Below are 22,877 nucleotides of genomic sequence, written 5' to 3'. Positions count from 1 at the left end.
ATTGCGGCGGCTAACTGCACAATTCTCAGTACTGTCCTCAATCAGTCCAAAGCTGAACCCCTTCAGTAAGCAAAAAAAAAAAAACGCTTTTATTCCAGCCTCTATACTCGAGTCAGAAAAGGACGTTACGGACCATGCCAATGGGTCATTGATTCTGCCGTCGCCGCCACCGCCACCATCGTACTCCCGGTTCTTCAATTCCCCCCTCCCGTCTCCCGTCTCCGCCCTCGCGTAGAAAAATTTCGTATACGGGGCTCTTTTTACTATGTAGTAGTGGTCCGATGTTCCCCTTCCGGGCGGCCGTGAATTTAACCGTTCTTGGCGGGCACACTAAATTGTAGGCGACCATGTCCACGTCTCGGTCCGAAGCACCTCCTCCTAGTCATTTAACGAGCATACCCTGACTACATATAATTCCTGGTAGACAAAAGGAGAAAAAAATCACAAAGCAACGCTGTTCATGGTTATGCCCATAATGTTTACTTTGCGTCCACAATAAAGTACAGCGCATTTATTTATTTTTTGTAACAATAACACCATTAAGTCCATATGAGTAAAATACAGAGTTGCAGCCGTACCTGAGAAATGGATGGCCGATTGAGAAACACTGAAAGGCAGAAAGACAAAGGCGGACTGACGACAAGCAGATGAGAAGAAAAAAACGAACAGTAAACCAGAACAAAAATGACTACAAAAACAACAACGACAGCAAAAACAAAAACAAAAACAGCAAATAACAAAAAGACAAACGACCCTTTCTCTTTCTTTCCTTCTCTCTGTCTCGTAATGCCCTCTCTCTCACACTATGGCATCGGCAGAGCCTCGTAATCGAGTCCGTTCCTAACCTGGTACTCGCGCACGGCCTCCTCCGCAAAGTCCGTCAGGTCGCCCAGATGCATATATGTCCCCAACGGCCACTGGATCTTCGACACCACCTTGCTCGTCCCATCCTCCTGCTTCAGTTCCACGACCGCTGAGAACGCCTTCCCACCGAACCTGCCAATGTCCTTCGGATGGATACACCACTTCTTGAACGTCTCTGGAAACTGCTCCCTCGCAATATCCGGTGTCAGGGCCACCTCGCATTCCGCCAATTTGGTCGTCAAGATCATCCAGTCTTCCGCATTCTGCAACAGCCTCGCAGCTAGTTCTGTGGTGATCATAACCGAAGATGATGATGACGATAGCGATGATAATGATGCATCCTGAGAAAGTGGTGGTCGTTTCCGGAACTGCTCAGCAGCCTGCATCTCCTGACGAAGTCGGTAGTTTGAATAGGCATGGCATTTGTAATAGACAAGGGCCTCGAGCAGGTAACTGAGTCCGTCCAGTCCCGAAAACTTGTCGTGGCACTGGACTGAGAGTGCGGTCGAGAACTGTTTCATGCTGTCCCAGCATTTCATCGACTCCCGAAGTATGACCTCTGGACGGTTCGAGTGCAGGTGCTCGCAGTGCATGTCGTTGAAATGGAAGGCCCGAAGGAAGGCGTTACCGCTGAGGAAGTAAACGATCGCGCCCAGGCGTGGGTTATTCTGGATTCGAGTGATCTCGTCAGCTTTACGCTTGAGACTGACAGCCAGCGCATGGTATCTAAACAAATGGCCACAACAATAGTTAGCAACTGATGCTGTCAATGTTCAGAGGACACAGCATCCAGCAGAGAAGCTTCAATTAACTTACCTGCGGTAATCCTGGTAGTATTTAGTATACCCTGCTGAGTTAGCATCTGCTGGTACGATCGACATCCTTCGTGCTGCAGTTGGAGACCTCTCGGTTTCCTTCCTGGCAAGCGTAGAGTTACTCAATCCCAAAGCCGGAGAGCTCATCGCGCCCTTGGGCGTATCTACATTCGACCCTTTGTGCTCCAGTGACAACTTTTTGATAGGATTCGATGTGCTGCTCGAATTGTCCATAACATCATCTGAGGTTCGCTTGGAGATCGACTCGTGCTGGGATCGTGAGTCCGAAGCAGAATGACGATGTCCCTCCGATTTTTTGCGGTCGGACGGAACTTTCGATGCCTGCGTTTGCTGAAGGCGATCGCCGTTTTTACTATCCTCTACGCCTTTGGTATTAGCGGTAATGACCAAGGAAGCTGAACCGCGGCTCCGCTTCTCTTTGTCCCGCTTCCTGTCCAATCCCTCTCTGGATTTGGACGGGGAGCGGGATCTCGATCGTGAATGCCGTCGTTTCCGATCTCTGCTTCTCTCACGACTGTTGTCACGGTCCTTATTCCTGCTCTCGCTTCTGTGTCGCCGGCCTTTCGTCGACTTGTCGTTGCGCTCCCGACTCGTCTCCTGTTTCCGTTTTGCTTTCAATGGAACTTGGTCCATGTCATAATCGCGTCGATCTTTGCCAGATTTGCCATCGCGACCGTCACCTTTATCATTGCGTCTCTTTGGCGATCTCGAACGTGATCTGGAGCGCGAGTGTGAGCGGGTTTTCGAATACTCGCGAGGGTTGTATTTCGCAGACTTATCTCGAACATCTCGATGTCCATCATTTCCAGATCGGCCCTCAGTCGTCTTCGGAAGCCGTCGATTCCTTGCCGTGTCATCATACGAGTCCTCCTTAAGATCCTTCTTCTGCCGTTTCTGAGGCGGGTCATCTGGCGATAAACTGCCCGATACTAATGTCCTCCTAGCCAGAGTCGGATCTACATGTGTATTCTTAGACCGCTTGTTCGTACTCTCCTTTGGCTCGTCCTTAAGCCTAAGCTCCTTATGCTTGCTTGCCATCAATGTCCGCCCATTCTTCTCGCTCTTACGCTCCATCACTGGTGACATGGATTTTTTCGTTCGCCTCACTGGAACGTCCGATTTGTCCGAATTTGAATCTGAGCTCGAGTCCGAGACGTCCGAGTGTGTACGCATGTACTTTGTTTTTTTTGTCATGCTTGGTTTCTCGCGTATATAGCCTCGCTCGTCCTCCGAAACGTCCTTCTTCGGGGTAGACTTGCTTTTGGATACAGATGAAGCTTCGGTCGATAATTGCAATCCGCCAACAGCAGAATTTGTAGTAGCCGATTTCCCGATCTTCTTCGAGTTCCTGAGAGCCCCAAGTCGGGCTTCGAGGGTGGGTAAGAGAAATGATGGGATTCGGATTCTGACGACTGCGGGCGACTTTGATAGGATTCCATCGCCAAATCGGCGGGGTAATCCCTTTGTCTGCTCGGACGAAAGCAAACAGCAACATTCTGTCGACAATCCAGCTGAACTCTTTGCGTTTTCTGAATTCGGTCCTGCTAGTCGCTTGTCTCCTACGGCACCAGCCTTTGAGTTCCGGCGCTGTGCAGTCTTTCGTCTAATAGGCATTGTTAATAATAATAATAATTAAAATTAAAATTAGCCCAGATTCCTTCTCTCATTCTTATTGCGCTCTGTTTCCACTAATGAACATTAAACAGAGTCCCTGGTGATTACCCAATGCTCCTGTATCTAGACTTGGTATCATTCTCGCTTGGCACCATGCTCTCTGATTCAGGTGCTGAATGCTCTCTATCAGATTCTATATCCGATTCCGAGGAGCTGTCATCGCTACTCGCTCCGAGATCTGGGGGGACAGCGGGCACTTTCCCTGGTTGCTTGCCTCCTGTTACTGGTCGTGGTGGCAATGTCCATGCTGGAATGGTTGGGCTCATCACCGGAGGCAGCTCTGTGATCATCTAATGACGTATGGACGCAGCGTCAATTAAACATTCTCGGCAGTGTTTATTCAGGAGAGAGGAACTAACTTTAAAAATAATTCTCCTTACCTCAATGCTCGCGCGAAGCATCTCTGGAGGTGAGGCGGGAAGGCACTATCCCATGGGCAAAGAGTTGAATTTTTTTTAAGGACATGAATACTCCGGCATACAACAGCGAATGGAGGTATTGATCAGCATCGCTCCACCTTACCTGGCGATCGTTGTTTTTACGTGAAGGCACGCTTGGACTAAAAAAACAGTTATTGCGGACGCAAAATACGGTAAGAAGGCAGTTGGAAAGAAAGGTTGAGTGAGCAGCTGTTATAACGGAGGGATCTTCGCAAAGGATGGTCGCAAATCCACCTTCATGATATGCAACATGCACATGGGGAGATGCATCTTTATTTGTCTCACGGGCATGCATTGGGGTCTTTCCCTCCCTTCGCCTTGTCGTATAGTGGAGACCCAACTGCCTGTCTACACCAGAATGTTGCCCTCTCGCACCTCTCAGGCGTAACACATCGTTGCCCTGCCCTCGCTTGGTTCACTTACCCAAGCAATGGTCCAAATCCTGCGGCATAACCTGACACCGTACGAGGTGGAGATGGAGGTACCGTCCAGTCATTACCTGACCCCAGAGACGGGCTTTTGTCGTAGGATCGATCCTTGAGGCCAAAGGGACGAGGCAGGAAAGTAGCGTATTCACACACATTGAATATCAGATCTGGTCCGGCACATGCGCTTTTCGATGTCAGGTATTGCCTGAACTCTGTCACTTTTTGATCCAGATCACCCGATCCGTTCATCAGAGCGAGCGGGGGCGTGGGGACAGCGGCGGACGAAAGAGGGGGGATGTCAATCGAGTTCACATAATGAGTTGGGTTCGAGGTGGACGATGCAGGGATCGATGGACTTGGGCTGGAGATCGAGGGGCTGGGCCAGGCCGCTCGAGCTGAAGCAGTAGTTGTCATCCGACAAAGCGGCGTGCTCTAACAACGCGTCTGTCTATCTGGTTATTTCTGAGCGGACGATCCTCACACGACAAGTCTGCTTCTTCTTGCAGCGCCGGCCAATTGATCGAATTGGATCCGTCGGTCGAGTTCCGAGAGGATGCAGAGGCAACTTGGCTGGTGGATTGGACCCCGTTCAGGCCAAGAGAAAGGGAACGAGGGATAGGATGAGAATTGAAGGGGGAAGGGATGAACCGACGTAATAGCCAGACTGAAGGACCAACCGGTCTTGTGTCTTGTGTGCTCTCGAAGTAGCTTCGTTTTGGGTGTACCGCGAGAGGGTCCAGGGTGAGATCAGATCGGGGTACGTGAAGAAGGTTGGGGGTTGCAATGAGCGGGAAGCACTGTTTGATTGGGTAGTGTGTTTTGTCCGACCCTTGTCAGACGATGGAGACGGTGTGCGAATTCGGGTGATGGGATGTGATTGTGTATGCAGAGGGTGGATCTCGCAGGCAGGAACGGCAGTGGTGGCGGTGGTGGGGGGTACGGTGCGGGGGTGCGCAGGATGGGGATCACGATGCAGAGGGCGAAGACGGAGGATGGAGACGAATGGAGCTGGAGAGGAGAAGGGCGCAATCAACACCGAATCGGCACACTGCAAAAAAGGATGTGGACCGTGTCCACCGGACCTTGATCAACTTCGTCCTACTCTATTTCCATGGGTGGGACTCACATGAAGAATCCACCTCTATTCCTGCAAACCATAATACTTTACACGGTACCACCCTCGTCCATGGTCCTCACCAGGCTCTCTCGTTATGGTCACTGAAGGCCACCTGTGTGAAATGAAGCAAACTAAGCAATTAAGCAAACCAAGCAATTGGGCCATTGGGCCATTGGGCAGCGACCCCCATCTGGGACTATTTAATGCGGAAGAAAAGGGATGATTGAAACAACCAGCAAGAGTGCTGACTGGGCGAGGCATGTTGGTGAAGAGACCATACGAGAGGGCATTGCATTGAACTTAAAAGCATCCCCAGCCGTAGTATTTGGCAACGAACACTGCGGGCCAACCACGGATACAGCCGCTTAATTCTTCGCCCTGGAGATTAGCAGTGCTGCAGTTGAGGTGCAAGTCGTCCCGCTCTCTCACATGTTTTTCAACAGCGAGCTGCATGGCCTTGGCTGGTAGAGCACACTGCAACGAAAGAGAATGACGCTGTGCAGTCAGCATTGTCCCCAAATATGGGATTTTAGGGCTTGGGACATGTAGGTAGTAGCAATTGAGGGGCCCTGAGTTCTCAGTGCATGCCTAAGAACCATCGTCATTCAGGATTGCGAGTACTAAAAAAAAGGGGGAATTCACAGATACCAGGAACGACAGATAGCATGAATCACTCTCGGACTCGTTTTCTTTCACCCCTCCCAACCCGATCTAAGCATGTCTGGAGTTCTGCCCTCCGCCCCTTTGTCTCGTTCATGTCTCGCAACTGTCCCTCCGATGTTCCTTGGTTTGTACGCTTTTTCTTTTTCTTTTTTCGGTCGTGGATGGGTCCTCTGCTCCTCCAGGAGAGCTGTCTTATCTCAAAAATAGGACAGACAGCATCGAGATGGCGGCAAAACGCTAGGGCTGTGTCGATACGCGTCTAACCCTGGCTGGCCTGTGCTCCCAGGTCACACAGCCAACCCAAAATCGCGTTGCGACTACGAGTAGCTATTTTGACCTGCAAATCAGATACAGAGGCACTGGTTCAAGCCCGCGTGGGCTATACCCCATATATTGTCGCGTCAGTCGCATCGGCCACGCCAGGCAAGAGGCCAAAGGGTCACTCGACAGACTGATGGGGACAACATCGACTATTAAGAACCATAAACTTATCATTCCAACAGCAACGAGTCCTTGCTTCTTCCTCCTCCTCCTGAGGTCAAATCGATATTAGAATCAGTCCCTCCTTCCCACTCCTGCCCTCATTTTTGCCCTCTTATTGCCTTTACCGTAATTATTTGGCCAATAGCTCGTTATTTCATTCCGCATCCCGTAACTGAAAACAATAAGCGAATATATATCAACAGGGCCCACATCCTCAAAGACTGCACCCTTTTTCTTTCTTGTTTTTGTTACTGTAAACTGTCTGCCCTCGTAGCCTTTGCAGTCCACATTCTCGAGCACAGCAGACTCACTTGTTGTCCCGGCACCCTAGCCTGCCCTGCCTCCCTTCAGTTCGCATTCCAGCAAGCGTACACAGCTGATCTGGTTGTGCCTCAATCGACGACGCAAAGATAAAATATTCGACCGTTTTTGTTCCTCAGCTACCCAGCGTGATCATGAATGGAGCAGAGTTGGAGATCGTACGTCTTTTTCTCGCCTATCCTCGTTCAATATTGCTCGTTCTTACATTTCAATCCCTTGAAATATACAAACCTTCATCGCCACTACCACTACGCCAGATCCTATTAGAAAGCACAGATTCCTCCCCTTGCCTTCGCTCCTCAGGGTTGGTCTTTGTATCTCCCAGCTTCTCCGCCGCTCCTTCCCATTATTAGATTTTTTTTCTGGGCACACCCGCTTTCGGCTGGTACACCTGGGTCTGTGACCAATACAACTACCATTGCTCATAGTATCTCTCTCTGACAGTTTACGGCTTTGCCTTCCTTCCTGTATTTAGCCCTCATCCCTTCGCCGGGTTTGCCATCCCTGCCACATCCCCACTGCACCAACTACCTACAGACCGTCCTGCCTACGCTCCTCCACCTTTCGGTTGCCCCCCAATTGCACGTCTTCCTCTTGACCCTCTTGGTCACCCTTTTAGTATACAAACATACGCACTCTTTCTGTCTCTCCTCGCTGGACAGCTCTTCGTCTAGCGGCAATTATTCTATCGCACCGTGGAATCGTCCATCCGCTTGCCCTCTTGTACTCCTAGAGCCTAAAGAGGCGCTTCTTCTACTCCTCATACATAATCTCAGGCTTTCATGTTCTTTTAGTCTCCTCCTCTGCCTCATCCACATCTCACATAAGCACCATTACACCAGCCACTCCGAAAGCTGCCCCAGTACTTTACGACACCTAAACTTGATTATTAGCAAACGACCTAACTTTTCAGCGCCATCCTCTCCACACCCGCGCTCAGTTTATCCGGACACTGCGCCCCTATCCCAAGCCTATCGACGCTTTAAAAAGGTCCACAGTGCCTGACGACTAAGTATGAATACAACTAATCACTCCGACACAGAGCCCAACCGTTCAGGATCCAACAAAGAGAAAAGCAACCAGCCGATAAGACCGTTTTCAAAAGAAGGGTCGAGCTCACAGTCCAGTGGTTCTCATCTTTATCTTTCGGCACTCGCGATTTCTCGCGACAGATTTTTTGTTAGTGCCACTGGCTCCTCCTCGCTCATCTCTCCATACAATCACTCCAGTTTTAAAGTCTACGAGGAGCAGCAGGACAAAAGCACTTCACAACAATCCCCAAGAACAAGTCAAGAGTCGACTTTATTGGCGGGATCCCATTACGCTTCGGCACCACGCTTTCATCAGCAAGCACAGCACCGATGCCAGCAACACCACCAGCAGTGTCAGCAGCTAGGGCTTCACCCTCAGGGTCAGCAACATCAACAGCGGTTCCGACGTCATCCGTCCGAGTATGAGCAAAGCCATGAGGAGGACGATAAGCTAGTCTTGATCGAGAATATGGAACAAGAACCTTTGGAAGACGAGCAGACGGCATCTCGTACACTCCGGCGACCGTCTCGTCCCCTGAGCGCACAAGAAACCCTCTCTAGAAATTTCATCTCCGAGGAAGAGTTTTCCATGCTGGCAGAGGAATACCTGCTATCGCTTTCGCCGAAAAAGAGAGAGAAAGCACTGCTCACGAACAGCATGTACCAACAAATCCTGATGGTCTTGCTCCAGCCAAAGAATACCCAGGTCTCAACAGCTCAGTTTCGCTTTTGGGCCAAGAAAATGTTCACTCTGTCAACAGTGGAGACGCACCACATCGTTTGTCATGGAGGAAAGCCGGTAGCAACCAAAGAATGTCTATACGATGTTCTTATCTATTGCCATCGCAAAAGCTCCCATGGAGGCCGAGACAAAACATCTGCTGAGGTATCGTATCTTAAGTCTTTTTGTTCAATAGCCTTTGTACTTTCTGGTATCACTGATATCAACAACTCTTTCGCTTTGCTTCATAGATACGACAGCACTACTCTTGGGTTCCGAAAGAACTTATCGCTCGCTTTGTCAGACAATGTCCGCTCTGCTCAAGTCGGCGCCACAGTCTACAAAGAGCTCCATCGGCTTTGGAAAATAGTTCTAGTTATGACACGTCTAGCCAGTTATCTACAACTGATTCTCGATCGGAATTGCACTCCCGAAATGCCGCGGATAGCAGCTCAGAGCACCATTGGCAACAACAGCAACAACAGCAGCAGCAGCAGCAGCAGCAAGGACAACGCTTGATGCAGAACCACAGTCAGTCAGAGGGTGAATATTTGAGCCAACAACAGGAGCGACATATACAAGGTAGACCCCATAGTCTTAATCTTCAGCAACAGCAGCGCAAGGCCCGTTCCCGCCCTGAATGTTCTACCCAACTTGACCAACAAAGGCTGCAGTCTGAAGGGCTTCATGGACGACACCATAATGACTCTTCGTTACTATCCCATCAAGGACATTACCGCGCTGGTTCCATTATGACTCAGTCTGACGTTCCTCTACAGCCTTCAAATCGCAGCTCGCTCGTTTATCCAGATACATTTGGTAGGGGTGAGAGCAGGAGCAACGAGGACGACCAAGGACATGATGTGGACTATGATGATGATGCCATGGAAGAGGACGACGATTTTAGGGATCATGGACACATAGAACGCGCTATGAGTCGTAGTACCGGACTGTTTAGCCAACCATTGCGCAGATATGGACACGCTGAGCAAACCAGGGATGACAACCCTGGTAATGATTGCAGCCCTAGTGGTCTAGTGGGGGCCTCTCAAGATGTCCGACAGCTCTTGCCCTTTGATTCGATGCGAGGGCAATTCCAGCATTCGGGTCTTCAATTGACTCGCCAGCAACACCAGCAGTACCAGCAACAACAGCAACAGCAACATCAAACTCATTCTCCTCAACACACTCATGGGTATCCTTCACAGAATTACTCTATATCTTCTGGGTCAGAGGTTCTTCCTGCCGCGACAATGCATCATCCCAATGGACATATCCTTCATAACCGTCATCCTATGCATTGTCTATCATTGGCACAGGTCGAATACCCGTATGGACACCCTTACCCATACAATACCTCTGAAAAAGCTGGCAACATTCCTTTCAATCAAGTCAAGCCTGCTCGTGGCCGTGTGTCCTTGGAAACACCCCTTCAGTCCGTCGCTTTACAGCCAGCAACGTCGTTCTACAGCTGTACGCATGGGTGAATACGGGTGCTTATCAGGAAGCAGACAGCTATAAGGGGGCACAAAGCCACTTGGGTTTGCAAGGTCGTGTGTCAAGTAATGAAGACGCTCTTGACGGAGATCAGGACCATGGAAACACTAGAAGCGATGACTCTCAAGCTCGCGATGGACCATAGCCTGGTTTCTTTCTCCCTTCGCCAGGAACTTACATGTTCATTCACTTTACTTGGGCACTTGGTGCTATGTACACAGCAACGCGTTGTCTCGACTGTGCGTTTTTCAACCAACCTTAGCATGGCGCCCTCTTTCTTTCTCTCTTTCTTTCTTGCATTCATGGACGTCATGCATTTTTTATTCCATTCCTAGAGCTGCTGTCGTTTTCCACATTTCCATAGCATATGATATCTGTAGTAATCGGCACTCTAGACTCTTTTGCGTATTAGGATGCGCCCATTCCTGTCCTTTCAGACTCTTAGGCACGTAAACCACACGACATTGATGAGCCCTTTTTCGAACTATTTTCATTTTAGACTAATGTGGAACCACCTTCCACTTCTTCCTGGCTTCAGCCATATGCGCGCGTAATTCTTCTAGAAATAATGCAAGCATTGATGCAATTTGTATTTGTGTAAAGTAAACCGGTCTTTATTACGCGAGTTGAGTAGGCCCCAACCGTCACTGTGCTGATTGGCTGCAGGGAGCATCGCGTCCGCTGTGAAACATTCCTGCCTCTCCCTCCCTCTCCCCTTGGTTCCAGATTGATTTTCGATTCCAGGAACCGTGCGGGGCGGCATCTTAAAGATAGACTGACTGCCACAGATCTCCGACAGCCCTGTTGGCTGCCTTGGATGCGGTGCTCGTTTGAGGCCCTCCTCTGGGGTTTCGTTGCAGACCCCTCTCCAAAGGCCTGTCTGCCATTGGGTGTCGACCCTCGGTCAGGTACAAACAACGGGGCGCACGCGTGGATGTTATCATCATTGTCGTATTGTGTATATTAGACAGCTGATCATAGGCCCGCCTCCTTTTTTCAAAAAAGTAGGCACAAGTTGTATGACCCCCTGTGCCCTTTGTCGACCCCGCCCCTCCTTTCTTCTCTCTTATTCGTATTCTCATTCCCCGTATTCTCATTCCTCACTCCTCATTCCGAATCCCATCCACCCCCAATTCTCTTCCCAATTCCACCATATACCCATGTCCCAACCAACTCTCGCTGAACTGTCCATATCGCTGAGCCATGTCCAGTCGCTGCTCAAGCAGATCACTGCCGAAGTCAAGGTCCTGAGCGAGGGCATCGCCGTCCTTGTGGAGCAGCAGGAGGCCGAGGACGTAGAGGAGGAACTCAACTATCTGGATGTGGACCCATGGTCAAATGTCAACGATAAGGACAAGAATACTGCAGCATCCCGTCGAGACAGCATTCGGTCTCTGATGCAACGAAAACCCTCGACTGTCAAGGACGAAACCAAGGCATTGGCCCGGATCCTGAGCCAGAAACGTGCCTCAGGGGGTGGCGGTGCAGGAAGTGGCAGTGAATCTGAAAAGCAACAACAGCAGCAAAAGGCTATAAAGCAAGGACAGACTAGCTTGCAGGACCAGGTTATTGACGAGGACAACACTTCGTCCGAGGGATCATCGACCTACCGACGTAGGAAGCAGGATTCGCCTGTAGGAGAAAAGCATGAGCTCAGGACGATCACAGAGCTGACTTCCACAACCATCGGCTCGGTGCGGAGTGCGACTCCACAACTACCAGAAGCGGAGCGAGTACCGCACACCATCACGGTCGAGACAACCCAACTGCCCACAAAGTTCCCAATTGCTATCACCAAACCCAGCACTCCCCAGAGTCCGTCCACGCCTATGCTCTCGGCCTCTTCCAGTCAAAGCTCTATTCTCGCCGCTATGAATGGTCAGAGCAACAATAATATACCCCCATTTTGGCGATCGTCCACCTCGCCGAACGTGACCGAGGGTTCTCGACCATCCTCTGTGGCCAGCAGCATCATCTCGGATACGTATTTGACGAAGAGCAGTGTACCGAACGTAAGGCGACCAGCTTGAGCCCATTAAAATGTTTGCTACGTCACCTTGCTCACATGCATATTTAACAGAGCAATCAATGTTTATGCCGTGCCTCCATATCTCCATAGCGTCGATCCTTGCAAACAGAATCTAGAAGCAACTCGGAACTCCATATCCCAACACAAACCAGCGTTAAAGATCGCTACACTGTAAGCTGGATATGCCCTGCGGAAATTTCTTTGATTTTTTGTAGAGACATAGTGTATTAATGCTCATTGATGTTGTTCAGCAAGCGCTTAGGGGTAATACGCAGGGCGTAATTCTACATCCGTCAGTGGGCAAGGATACAGGAAAGTCCACCTTCAGCATCAAATCGCCTACACCCATGGTCGCCGCTCAAGTTGAGAAGATGGAGACTACAGACTGTTTCAGCAAATTAGGCTTGACCCCTGAGCTCTTGCGAGGCATCTACGCATACGGGTATGGACTCGCTTTGAAGACATTCTTTTATCAGTGCGGTCGGATGGATAAAGGCGTGCATTTGACCCCGATAACGTATCTAAATATCCTTCGTCTTTTATGTGCACATTGACTAGCCTGAAAATGCCCTCCATCCTACAGCAACGCGGAATCCCAATGATCATGACTAGACACGACGTCCTAACTCAGGCGAAACCAGAGGTTACCAAAACATTGACCTACGCCATCCCATTACTAAACTTTCTGACCCTCCCCGCAACCTCGATCCATCCGCAGCTGCTCATCCTGTGCTCCAACCACGACTTGTGTCAGCACGTCCAGCGAGTGTTGCTGGCGCTTGCCCGCTTTATGCCAACGATCTCGTGCTTGATTTGCGCAGATGGAAGTAACGCCACACTATCATTGGGAACCATGTCTTCAACTCAGGTCAATATCGTGGAGCATCCCAGCAAAAACGGCCGGGGATCCGCACATGTGGAACCACCACCAGTCATTGCAGCCCATGTCGTGATTGGAACGCCAGGAAAGGTCCTCAGCCTGATCAGATCGAAGCAGATCAGCCTTTCTGCGCTCAAGGCTATGGTCCTGGAAAACGCGGACATTCTTCTGGCGTCCCCTTTGAAGGAGGCCACCGTCAGTTTGCTCTCTATGGTACGGGATCCTGCCGCCAATGGTACCGTACCGGGGTCTTCAGCAGCGGATTCAATGATTTCACCACCAAATTCGGGACCTACCTCCCCAGTGTCAAAGGCCGTAGCAGCCCTGAACGGGCGGATTATAGGCTCCAGTCCCTCCGAAGCACGACCACGATCCATACCTGGCACCCCAGGCTCAACATCACAGAGCTCTACATCATCATTGTCATCCTTATCGTCATGCTCATCATTCGGGACCTCAACTTCTCATCTTATCCCCAATCAGCCTCAGCTCTTATTCTTCTCGACCGAGGTTCCTTCGCATGTCCTGGACCATGTAGCACAGTATATGACACAGCCAACCAAGGCACTGGTGAAGGGACACGAGTTGGCATTAAAGGGCATCCTTCAGTTTTTCAAGTACATGACAGTGGACGATGAAGTGTGGCAACTGGAGCTGCTCTGTGAGCTGCTGGAGGATAGCGGAGCAAATCGTGCGGTTGTATTCTGCAACAAGGATGAGACGGTCGATCGAGTGGTGCGAAAGATCCGTGAGCGCAAAGGATTTGCCATACCTTTAGTAAGTCTATGTTTCGCATCTGCACATCCTTTTCTCTGCCCCGGTGCAATTTCATTTCCACGTTCCAAGGTGTGGTTGTTTGCCTCATTATTGATATTAACCTGCTCTTCAACTTTTTATTTATTTTTTCTCTTTAGTACTCAGACATGGATATGACAACGAGGAAAGCCGCCATAGGACGGTTCCGGGTCTCGGCTCCGCCACTTTATCTTATTCTGACGGACGAAGCCGCCAAGGATCTCGAGATCTTGGCGGTCCCACTGGTTGTCAGCTTCGAGGTCCCGAGCATTGGCAATTACATTCCTCGGTAAGCAGCATGCAAGATATGACTCAAGAATAAGTTTTCTCCTTTCGTTTTTCCCCTTATATGCTATGCTCAAGCAACTAGTCTCCTAACATCCTTACCTTTGTTCTGCTCTGTTTGTCAACTGGTTAGTGTGAAATGGATCGATCGGTCGAAAGGAAGAGTCGGGGCCAAGGTGACGCTGCTCGATGGGCATAAGGGCGAGGGCCAGGCTCTGAGGGCGATTCAGCAACATTACCGGACGACAATTGATGATATGCCGGTAAGTTGGAACATCATTTTTGACACTGGGTCCATGGGGGGGGGGAGAGTTTCTTGCTTTTTGTGGATGTTATGTGGTTTATGCACGTTCTAACAGACCCACCACGTTATCTTTAACTATGTGAATATAGGCGAACATTGCAGAGTTCATAGTCAACTAGTTTTTACTACGATGATTGAACGGGATAATAAAACACGAAGCTGTCAAGTAGCCCCCAGCAGAATCTTCCTTTACCACAAAATGGGCACGAACTCGGATATAAAAAAGAGCGTTCAAAGGCCCCCTCTCATTTTACATCTTCAATCCGTATCTTATCTTTATAATCTTTTCACAATCATGAGTCGCAGACGCCATCGAGGTTCAGTGGTAAGTTGTTCATGCTGATAGAACGAAAGACCTCTCGCTGAGACCAAGGCGAAGTTTGACGGATTGTTTCTTACATCCTCGATACACCTCTTGACACCGCTTCTTCTAGTCCGATCAGGACATGCCTGCCGAAAAATACGAAGGCATGAGGCTGGAAAGAGAGTTGCTTCGCAGTATCAAAAACTGTGGGTAGGCCTACCAGACTGGTCGCAATTGAACCCCGGAATTAATATCCCCAGTACCGCCCATCTTCTCTCACTATCCGAATGACTAAACTGGGGCCACTCTCATACGTCGAGAAAAGGATCATTCAATCCGCTATTCGAAGAGGAAGTGTGATCGCCGAAGTGTCCTTGAGGTTTGGGCAGACAGGTGCGCTTATTATACCGGTTCTGCAGGCGCTCGATGCCCCAAATCCTGTTCCGCAAGCATTGATCATCACGTCCACGAGCGATTTGGCGCTCCTTATCCAGAAGGGGTTGTTGGTACTGGGCGTGTTCATGGGTGTTAGATGCCAGGTTTATATTAAAGGATCGAACAAGAACGATGTTGTCAGCCAGCCCATGTGGTGGCTGGTACTCCCCGTGAGGTCTCTTCTATGATGCACATGATCGAGATTTCATCAAGATGCTGGTACTGGACGGCGTGGACGAGATACTCGCAAACGGGTTCAGGTATCAGGTCCACGGTTTGTTTAAAAAAACTTCACGAGGACATCCAGACTGTACTCCTGTCCTCCAGTTTGCCCGTGGGTGTGGAGAAGCTGAGGACCAAGTTCATACAAGACCTCGTTCGGATTTCGGTAACAGAGGATAGGTCAGTAGTGGCGGCTGGCATGGAAGAGGATAAGCTCGGACTGCTGCGCGAGCTCCTCAGGAAAGCGGTCTATGAGAAGGCGGGTGTCCTCTGCAATAGCCGCAGAACCGTGGACTGGCTGGCGGAGATGCTGCAATCAAGTGGGATCGAGGCTTTGGCGATCCATGGTGAGATGTGTAGGGATATGCGGGCTACGACTTTGATGGTCTTCAATCGTGGGTTTAAAGTGTTGGTCTCGACGAACGCGCTAGCTCACCTTAACTACGCTCCGAAGGTGTCCTTGGTCATCAATTACGACCTACCTTCTAGCACAAGTACACTTACCGTATCGGTCTTGGAGACCAATCGGATCGCAAGGACGTGGTGATCAATTTTGCTACCATGGGTGACAAGAAGATCTTTGGTGGCATTGAGCAGCGCTTTTCGATCCGGCTTATCAACTTATCCGCGAATATACGCGTTTACTACGAACAGGCCTCCAACCTTTTTATTCCCAACAAATAAAAACTTTAGTCCGCGAAAATGCGGCGCAGCCACTTTTGAACACCTGAGGGAGGAATTCCTGCAATTTCACCTTTCACTTCACTTTTCTTCTCTTTGTCACTCTCACTTGCACCATGACTACCCCCGATGGACCTCAGCCTTTGAATGATGAGACTGAAGTATGACTAAGGAACCGGTGGCAGCGACAGCAGCTCGGCTAGCTTGACCTAATGTGTTTTTTTTTTTTCCTTATGATCCCATAGACCATGGTGGCCAACAACTTCGAAGACATGAATCTCAGCCCAGAGCTCCTTCAGGGCATCCTTGCCTATGGGTATGACCAAATATCCCTGTATTGAAGCAGAGTAATCATAATGAATGTAGGTGACATCTTTGGGGTCATTGATATAACCATGGATTCCGCACTTCCGATTATCTCCAGCTTCGAACAGCCCTTCGCGACCCAGAGGCGTTCCTTCTTGCCCATCCTCAAGAGTCACGATGTCATTATCCACGACCATGCCGGAACAGGAAAAACCATCGCCTCCATAATTTCTATGCTCAATAAGCTCGATTTGACCAATTCCCAATGTCAGGCATTGGTGATTGTCCCCACCCGTGAATTGGCACAAGCGACTATGAGAGTCGTGGAGGCGCTGGGAAAGTTTATGTCAGTGGAGTGTCAGGTCTGCATCGGAGGAACCAGAATACCCGAGTGCATGGCTAATCTGGCTCAGGGGGCCCAGGTGGTGGTTGGAACGCCCGGCCGTGTTTATGACATGATCTGTCGAGGAGCACTCAAGACGGATTCGGTCAAGATGCTGATCTTGGATGAGGCAGACGAACTGCTGGAAAGATTCTTGATCGACCAAATATGCGATCTACTCGCGAAACTCCGTCTTGGGATACAGATCGTGCTCATGTGCCCGACCATGCCCGAGAATGTGATGAAATTGGTGGCCCGGTGCATGAGGGATCCAGTGCGGTTCTTAGTCTCGAGGGACGAGGTATTGTTAGAGCGGACAAAGCATTTCTATATCGATGTCGTGAATGAAGAACGGAAACTTTATACGTTGCTGAATCTCCACATGACGGCGCTTCACGCGGTGGTTTACTGCAGCACTCCAAGGATGGTCGATTGGTTAGTGGCACAACTGCGAGCAAACAACTTCACGGCGTTGGCGATTTATGGGGATATGGAAGAAGAGGAGCGGCAGTTAGTTCTAAAGAAGGCTCGAGCTGCATGGGCCGCACTTTTGGTTTCCACGGATCTAGAGGACAACCGGCGACTGAATCTGCAGCAGGGCGTGACGGCGACGATCAACTACGATATGCCACTGAAGGAGGATTACATCCGGAGGATTAATCAGAGGACGTACAGGAACCGGGTGTTTTGCTTTATTACGAGTGCTGATGCTAGGATGATCAAGGAGATTGAGGAGTACTATCTGATAAGGATCCAGAAGTATTTAAACTAGGCATACCTGTCTAGGATGCTCTTCGGGGTGTTTCCTCGTCACCTTTACACAATGCGTTTACTCATCAAGTAAAGACCGCGAGAAGAGCTCGCGCTTTGCTTCGCCCAATTATGCGGACAGCCGTAGCGAACCCGCCTCTCCTTTATATGTAAATAATGACACCGCTTAACCAGAGGACTGGACGTGCAATTTTGACACCACAAGCTCAAATCCATTTGGGCCCCATATGCGGTAACAGCTTTATTTTTTATTTTTTGCGCGCTAATTGTCCCGCCAGCGACGCGTTGGAAGGATCAGTCGGCCCAGAAGCTTGGTTGGTTCGTAGCGCACTGACCGCGAAAAACGACCTCTGCTGCAGATTCGAGAAGGAAGAATTGTAATGTGAATGAAACGGTGTGCAGCACAAGAGTACAAACTGCAAAGACAACGGCAAGGGCAAGAGAGGACGAGGAATAGGAGAGTGTAAGGGAAAAGAAACTAAGAGTGGGACTGCTGTTCTTTATTAAGTCACATAGGCCAGCGATTTCCTAAGCAAACAGCACAGCAGTTGATCACACCATGGCAGGCAGCTGAGCCCCCTTCTATCCGCCATAAACCGTCTTTTCGTATCTTCAATCTTCAGTTGCACAGATGAGAAATAACTGTTTATAGGGAACATCAGGCTTTGCGCTTCACCATGCTACGTCGCCCAGCGACGCCTATGGGTTTCATGAGGACAATTTCAAAGAGGCAAGCAACGCAAAGCACCGAGACGCAAATAGACAAAGAACGAACGAGTGAGGAAACCTGCTGGAACAGGGGTAGGACATGGCTGAGGACACCTTTTTGTTCGTCTGCCCTCGCCATTCTTTCCCTCTTATCCCCTACTCTATTCTTTGTCTACTCAGTATTTCCTTCCTTTCTTCAACACTCTCTCCAGCATGACCACCGGCAATAAAAACAACACCACTGGTCTTGACCAGCTCGATGATTCTTTTGAGGTAAAGAAGTAGCAGTAGCACAGCGCCATCGGTCGTTCGTCGATCATGAGAGACCGGAGGTGACGATGTATAACGCTTGCTTGATAGTCCTACTACGACAAGGTCGTCAAACCCTATAAGAGCATGAACTTATCGCCGCAGCTTCTACGTGGCATCCAAGCAGATGGGTAAGCATATTTTACTGTCACTTCCGTTTAGCCCAATCCAGACTTTGGACTTTCGCTAATTATCAAACAATCCGTTTTGTAAATATGACCAACAATTAGTCTAGGACAGCCTTCACCGGCCGAACAGCGGATCATCCGAGCAGCTATTGAAGGTCATGATGTGATAGCGCAGACGTCCGTCAACTTTGGACGGACAAGCACGCTTACCGTACCGGTCCTACAAAGGCTGGATGCATCAAAGACCGACACGCAAGCCTTGATTGTCACTCCCATGAGCGATACAGCGCGGCAGGTTCGGAAGGACATACTGTCAGTGGGCGACTTTATGGAAGTGGATTGTCATAACTGTGTCGATGACTCTGATATGCGCGAGACTATGAATAACATGCTGGCCGGTCCTCATGTTGTTGTTGGGACACTTGGTCGTGTCCTCGACATGATCAACCGAGAAGCCCTCAAGACTGATTGCATTAAGATGTTTGTTCTGACTGGGGCGGACGAGATGCGCTCGAGAGCTTTCAAGGACCAAATCTATGATCTCTTCCGGCGACTCCCTCGTAACCTCCAGGTTATGTTCCTGTCTGAAACTACACCCACGGAGATGATGAAAGCCACCACTAAATTCATGCGGGACCCCATCCAAATCTTGGTCGAGGAGGATGGGCTGACGTTTGAGGATATCAGACAGTTTTACATCGCTGTCGAAAAAGAGGAGTGGAAGTTGGACACGCTATCCGACCTTATCGAGGCCCTGATCATCACCCAGGCGATCATCTTCTGCAACGCTCGCAGAAAGGTTGATTGGTTGACGAGAAAGCTGAGTGCCTGCGGGACCATAGTATCAGCGATCCACGGACGTATGGGGCAGCCCCAGCGCGAGTTCACTATGAAGGAGTTCCGCTCAGGACGGTCCCGTGTGCTGATTGCGACGGATTTACCGGCGCGTGGTATCGATGTGCAGCAGGTCTCCCTGGTTATCAACTATGACCTGCCGACCAGCAAGGAGAATTACATCCATCGTATCGGCCGTGGAGGTCGTTTCGGACGCAAGGGTGTGGCGATCAATTTCGTTACTGCGGACGACATGCGGATGTTGCGGGGGATTGAGAAATTTTACTCAACCCAGATCTTGGAGATGCCCATGAATGTCGCTGATCTCATTTGAGTGGGCTACGAACATATCTCTAGGCCTGTATCTATGTTTTCCAGGTATACTTTGCAAACTGCTGTTACTGTCCCTACCGCTTCCATGATTTACGCAGTCAGATAGTGCTTAATGTGGTAATGGACTATATACTGACATGCTGGAATGAAGTCTGAAAAATTCCTCTGGGTCGATCGCTATACTGCCCTGAGAGAGATAAAGAATATTGCTGATTGGCTATAGCTTACCAGCTTCATCTTTATTTTGGACGTGTCCCTTCGTCGCTTGAGGACGGATGCCCTGCGACAACGACCGCCATTCATCTCGCTACCTCTTCGTGCACTTTCTTGCCACCCATGGATCCAAAGCCGCATGTGAAATTGTTCGCCCTAGCACATTGCGGCCATGAATTAAAAAAAATGGCGAAGCTGTTCAGCCCTAATGTCACACAAGATGACCTGCTAAGCTATAGCTTTCGCCGCCTTCCTGTTTCTTCTTCTGCCTTCTTCTTTATTTGTTCATATTCCACCTCCATTCACTCCCTTGACACATATGCAACATGACGCTCGAGGACTCGGCCCGCCTACGTTTGCAAGTCTTCGTCTCCGTCCTCCCATAAGTGCATCGACTGGCTCGGAAGTTGTTACCATTTGTACTCGATTCGATCCCGGAACTGGGGAACACATTATTCTATGGAGAGATACTCAGCAGTATTCCGAGAACGCAAAGGGTGTAATAAACGCTGAACATGTAGTCTTGTTTCTGACTGAAGACAACTTTCAGGACTAAGTCCAGAGAAAAAGAACAGGGACGGAATGGAGTGTATTCACTTGTGAGAGTAATGCAATTGACTCTGTATAATAGCATTGACCATTTACGGATTAGACTCTACCCAAGGGTCATGCTCGATGTATTTGTCGGCAGCTCTGAAGAGATGTAGAGTCCTTGCATCAAATCATGTGTACAGCGGCAGCTTCTCCGTCTCTTGCAATAGACACCCCGACCATGGCCAATGACCTCTCGAGACGCATCTCGCCCACGCCTGCGGCTGCAGATGGTGAAGAGTCTTATACAGAGCAAGTGGTTGGACTCTCTACCCTGCGCCAGGCGTCCTCGAGCCAAGGTCTCGTTGTCTACTCCAACAGATATAACGCAGCAATTGACTATGTTTGCCCATGATAACCTCGATTTATATGTATCACGGCTGCAGGTTATCCTGACCGGTCAGGTCGACACCGTTGCAGAGATGCAGAGGAACAGATTCCTTCAAGAGCAGACGCTTCAGTTGCAGCAGCAATCGGACGAGAACCAAAAGCAAATGCTACAGATGCAGGAACAGCTGGACTAGAATCAAAAACAGATACTTAAGATGCAGCAACAAGCCCTTGATCGATTGTCTATTTCCAGAATCGGTTCCATGTCATTTTGACCCAGGCATACGAGCTTGTAGTCATGGACAACATCGGCTCTCTACCTAAGCCCATAGTGTTAAAGCTGTTCTTGGGTTAATTCGCAGTACCAAGGGTTCGTCATGGGCAGCGATACTCAGACCACGTGGGCTTTGATGTTAAGCTTCGGGCTTCTTCATTCAGCCTTTTCACTCTGCTTCTTCGAAATAACCTTCTTACACGATTCTCGACATCAGGGCTTTTTCTTGAGGACGACGACTCTCAACTGATGGAGATTATGCGCGGGAATCAAAACCTCACGGAGATCGAGCTCGAATGCGACTGCGAGCAGTTTCTTGCGGTTGTTGACCTGATATTATCAACAAGAGAGGGGCATAATTCAGAAGGGCACGCGCGTCTTTGCACCGCTAAGACGTGAACTTGTCGCTGTCTCCGACGATACAAATAACCATATCACCTCAACAGTGCACTTTACAAATGACTTCGCTGTGTTTAACATGTCCGCCGATATCAAGATGGGATAAATTCCGAGGACTGACCCGGACTATCTCTCTAAAGCGTTCCGCCGATATAAATAGCCTCTTAGGGAGCTGGATGCCGGCTCTGAGGCACTCAACACCGATCGCTCTCTGCAGCTCAACAAATCGATACAAGGAAAAGAATCCAAACTGGAGACTCTATTGCTGAATGCACGTGCCCTGTCCTCCGCCGGCGTGGATTGTATGGCTCAGGTTCTCAATCGCTCAACAGCTCTTCTGGACTACCGTCTTCGTCTCGTTGGCTCACTACCTAAAGTACCGGCAAAGAAGCTGCTGTTCTCCCTCACCTTGAAAAGCTGAGGTTCCTCTGTCTCGGCGACGGCGGGGATAAGGATGGCTTTCCACAGGAGTTTGTTCCATGGCTCATCACAACGGCCTCGCCTCCGAATGACAAGTCCGTTCTCGAGCCGCCTCAACCACAGAGCACAGAGGGCCTACTGGAGACGCTATCTATCAAATCTTCCGTGGACACATGGACGGCATGGGAACCATCACAAGGATCCAGCCTGCTCGTATTTTCGTTCCAGTCAGAAGACTGAACAGTATTATCGAGGCTCAAAGCTGAAGGCAATGGTTTTCCGAGGGACTAACTCTTCGATAGACGACCTCAAAACGCTGGTACACTGCATTCCACTCAGCAAATCCGGGGTATCGCTGAGGTATTGGAGTTTACAGGATCAGCTCTTTCAAGGTGCATAGATGTTTTTAAAGTATATTGGCTTTGCAGGGCATTGGCAATGAAAGTGCTGTATCTCCAGATCAGTGGACTTCACGAAATTATCACATAAACGTTTTAAAGACATGTCAAAAAAAATACAATGGCGATATGTCCTCAACTGGCGCACATCAATCTAAACATCTTCCGGCATTCTAACTCCTAATATCCTTCACTGCCTCGCACATCTCCACAAAAAAAATAAAAAAATAAAAAAAATAAAAAGTTTGACCTTTTAGGGCGGAGTTGATGTAGGTGAAGTGGTCGAAGGACGCAAGGCCCGGAGCAGAGGGCAAGGAAGAGGGACGACACTGAACAACGTCGACCATCATCATAAAAGTAAAATCTGCGAAAGATTGGTCCGTGCGCGCGTCACAACAGATGGACTAACGCGCGGTATTACTATGCATTAGTTGTGCTCGGTCACCGATTATGACTCCAATAAAACGCGCA

At 49.6% G+C, this 22,877-nt stretch overlaps 7 protein-coding genes across 7 annotated transcripts; 6 read left to right on the top strand and 1 right to left on the bottom strand.

The window, feature by feature from the left end:
* Positions 1 to 680: 680 nt before the first annotated feature.
* Positions 681 to 4,890, bottom strand: BC939DRAFT_273195 (uncharacterized protein). Its single transcript, XM_051551153.1, has 6 exons — positions 4,238 to 4,890; positions 3,897 to 3,933; positions 3,755 to 3,799; positions 3,423 to 3,664; positions 1,681 to 3,303; positions 681 to 1,590 (listed from the first exon to the last, which is right to left on the bottom strand). Exons 1-6 carry the CDS (start codon positions 4,654 to 4,656, stop codon positions 804 to 806), a joined length of 3,153 nt encoding a protein of 1,050 aa, XP_051408962.1. The 5' UTR covers positions 4,657 to 4,890; the 3' UTR covers positions 681 to 803.
* A 3,436-nt stretch (positions 4,891 to 8,326) lies between these two features.
* Positions 8,327 to 8,910, top strand: BC939DRAFT_400851 (uncharacterized protein; the record flags this gene model as incomplete). The annotated part of the gene is made up of 2 exons (XM_051552570.1): positions 8,327 to 8,743; positions 8,830 to 8,910. Coding segments are annotated over 2 exons (498 nt in total), but the record flags the coding sequence as incomplete, so codon positions are not given.
* A 2,325-nt stretch (positions 8,911 to 11,235) lies between these two features.
* Positions 11,236 to 14,487, top strand: BC939DRAFT_479958 (uncharacterized protein; the record flags this gene model as incomplete). Its single annotated transcript, XM_051558892.1, has 7 exons — positions 11,236 to 12,087; positions 12,195 to 12,275; positions 12,356 to 12,546; positions 12,663 to 13,761; positions 13,899 to 14,068; positions 14,198 to 14,327; positions 14,458 to 14,487. The coding sequence occupies 7 exons, from the start codon at positions 11,236 to 11,238 to the stop codon at positions 14,485 to 14,487; spliced, it is 2,553 nt and encodes an 850-aa protein (XP_051408960.1).
* Positions 14,488 to 16,126: 1,639 nt separating this feature from the next.
* BC939DRAFT_506120 (P-loop containing nucleoside triphosphate hydrolase protein) lies at positions 16,127 to 17,470 on the top strand (the record flags this gene model as incomplete). Its single annotated transcript, XM_051560746.1, has 3 exons — positions 16,127 to 16,171; positions 16,256 to 16,326; positions 16,435 to 17,470. 3 exons carry the CDS (start codon positions 16,127 to 16,129, stop codon positions 17,468 to 17,470), a joined length of 1,152 nt encoding a protein of 383 aa, XP_051408959.1.
* Positions 17,471 to 18,410: 940 nt separating this feature from the next.
* BC939DRAFT_273115 (ATP-dependent RNA helicase-like protein) lies at positions 18,411 to 19,870 on the top strand. Its single transcript, XM_051551152.1, has 2 exons — positions 18,411 to 18,617; positions 18,717 to 19,870. Exons 1-2 carry the CDS (start codon positions 18,574 to 18,576, stop codon positions 19,780 to 19,782), a joined length of 1,110 nt encoding a protein of 369 aa, XP_051408958.1. The 5' UTR covers positions 18,411 to 18,573; the 3' UTR covers positions 19,783 to 19,870.
* Positions 19,871 to 20,766: 896 nt separating this feature from the next.
* Positions 20,767 to 21,109, top strand: BC939DRAFT_506118 (uncharacterized protein; the record flags this gene model as incomplete). Its single annotated transcript, XM_051560745.1, has 2 exons — positions 20,767 to 20,818; positions 20,907 to 21,109. The coding sequence occupies 2 exons, from the start codon at positions 20,767 to 20,769 to the stop codon at positions 21,107 to 21,109; spliced, it is 255 nt and encodes an 84-aa protein (XP_051408957.1).
* Positions 21,110 to 21,438: 329 nt separating this feature from the next.
* BC939DRAFT_531613 (uncharacterized protein) lies at positions 21,439 to 22,524 on the top strand (the record flags this gene model as incomplete). Its single annotated transcript, XM_051561622.1, has 3 exons — positions 21,439 to 21,513; positions 21,749 to 21,901; positions 22,006 to 22,524. 3 exons carry the CDS (start codon positions 21,439 to 21,441, stop codon positions 22,246 to 22,248), a joined length of 471 nt encoding a protein of 156 aa, XP_051408956.1. The 3' UTR covers positions 22,249 to 22,524.
* Positions 22,525 to 22,877: the final 353 nt, after the last annotated feature.

This window comes from Gamsiella multidivaricata (genome assembly GCF_025024155.1).
Source record: "Gamsiella multidivaricata strain RSA 2152 chromosome Unknown BC939scaffold_66, whole genome shotgun sequence".
Lineage (NCBI taxonomy): Eukaryota > Fungi > Mortierellomycota > Mortierellomycetes > Mortierellales > Mortierellaceae > Gamsiella > Gamsiella multidivaricata.
This window is presented reverse-complemented; position numbering and strand designations above follow the sequence as displayed.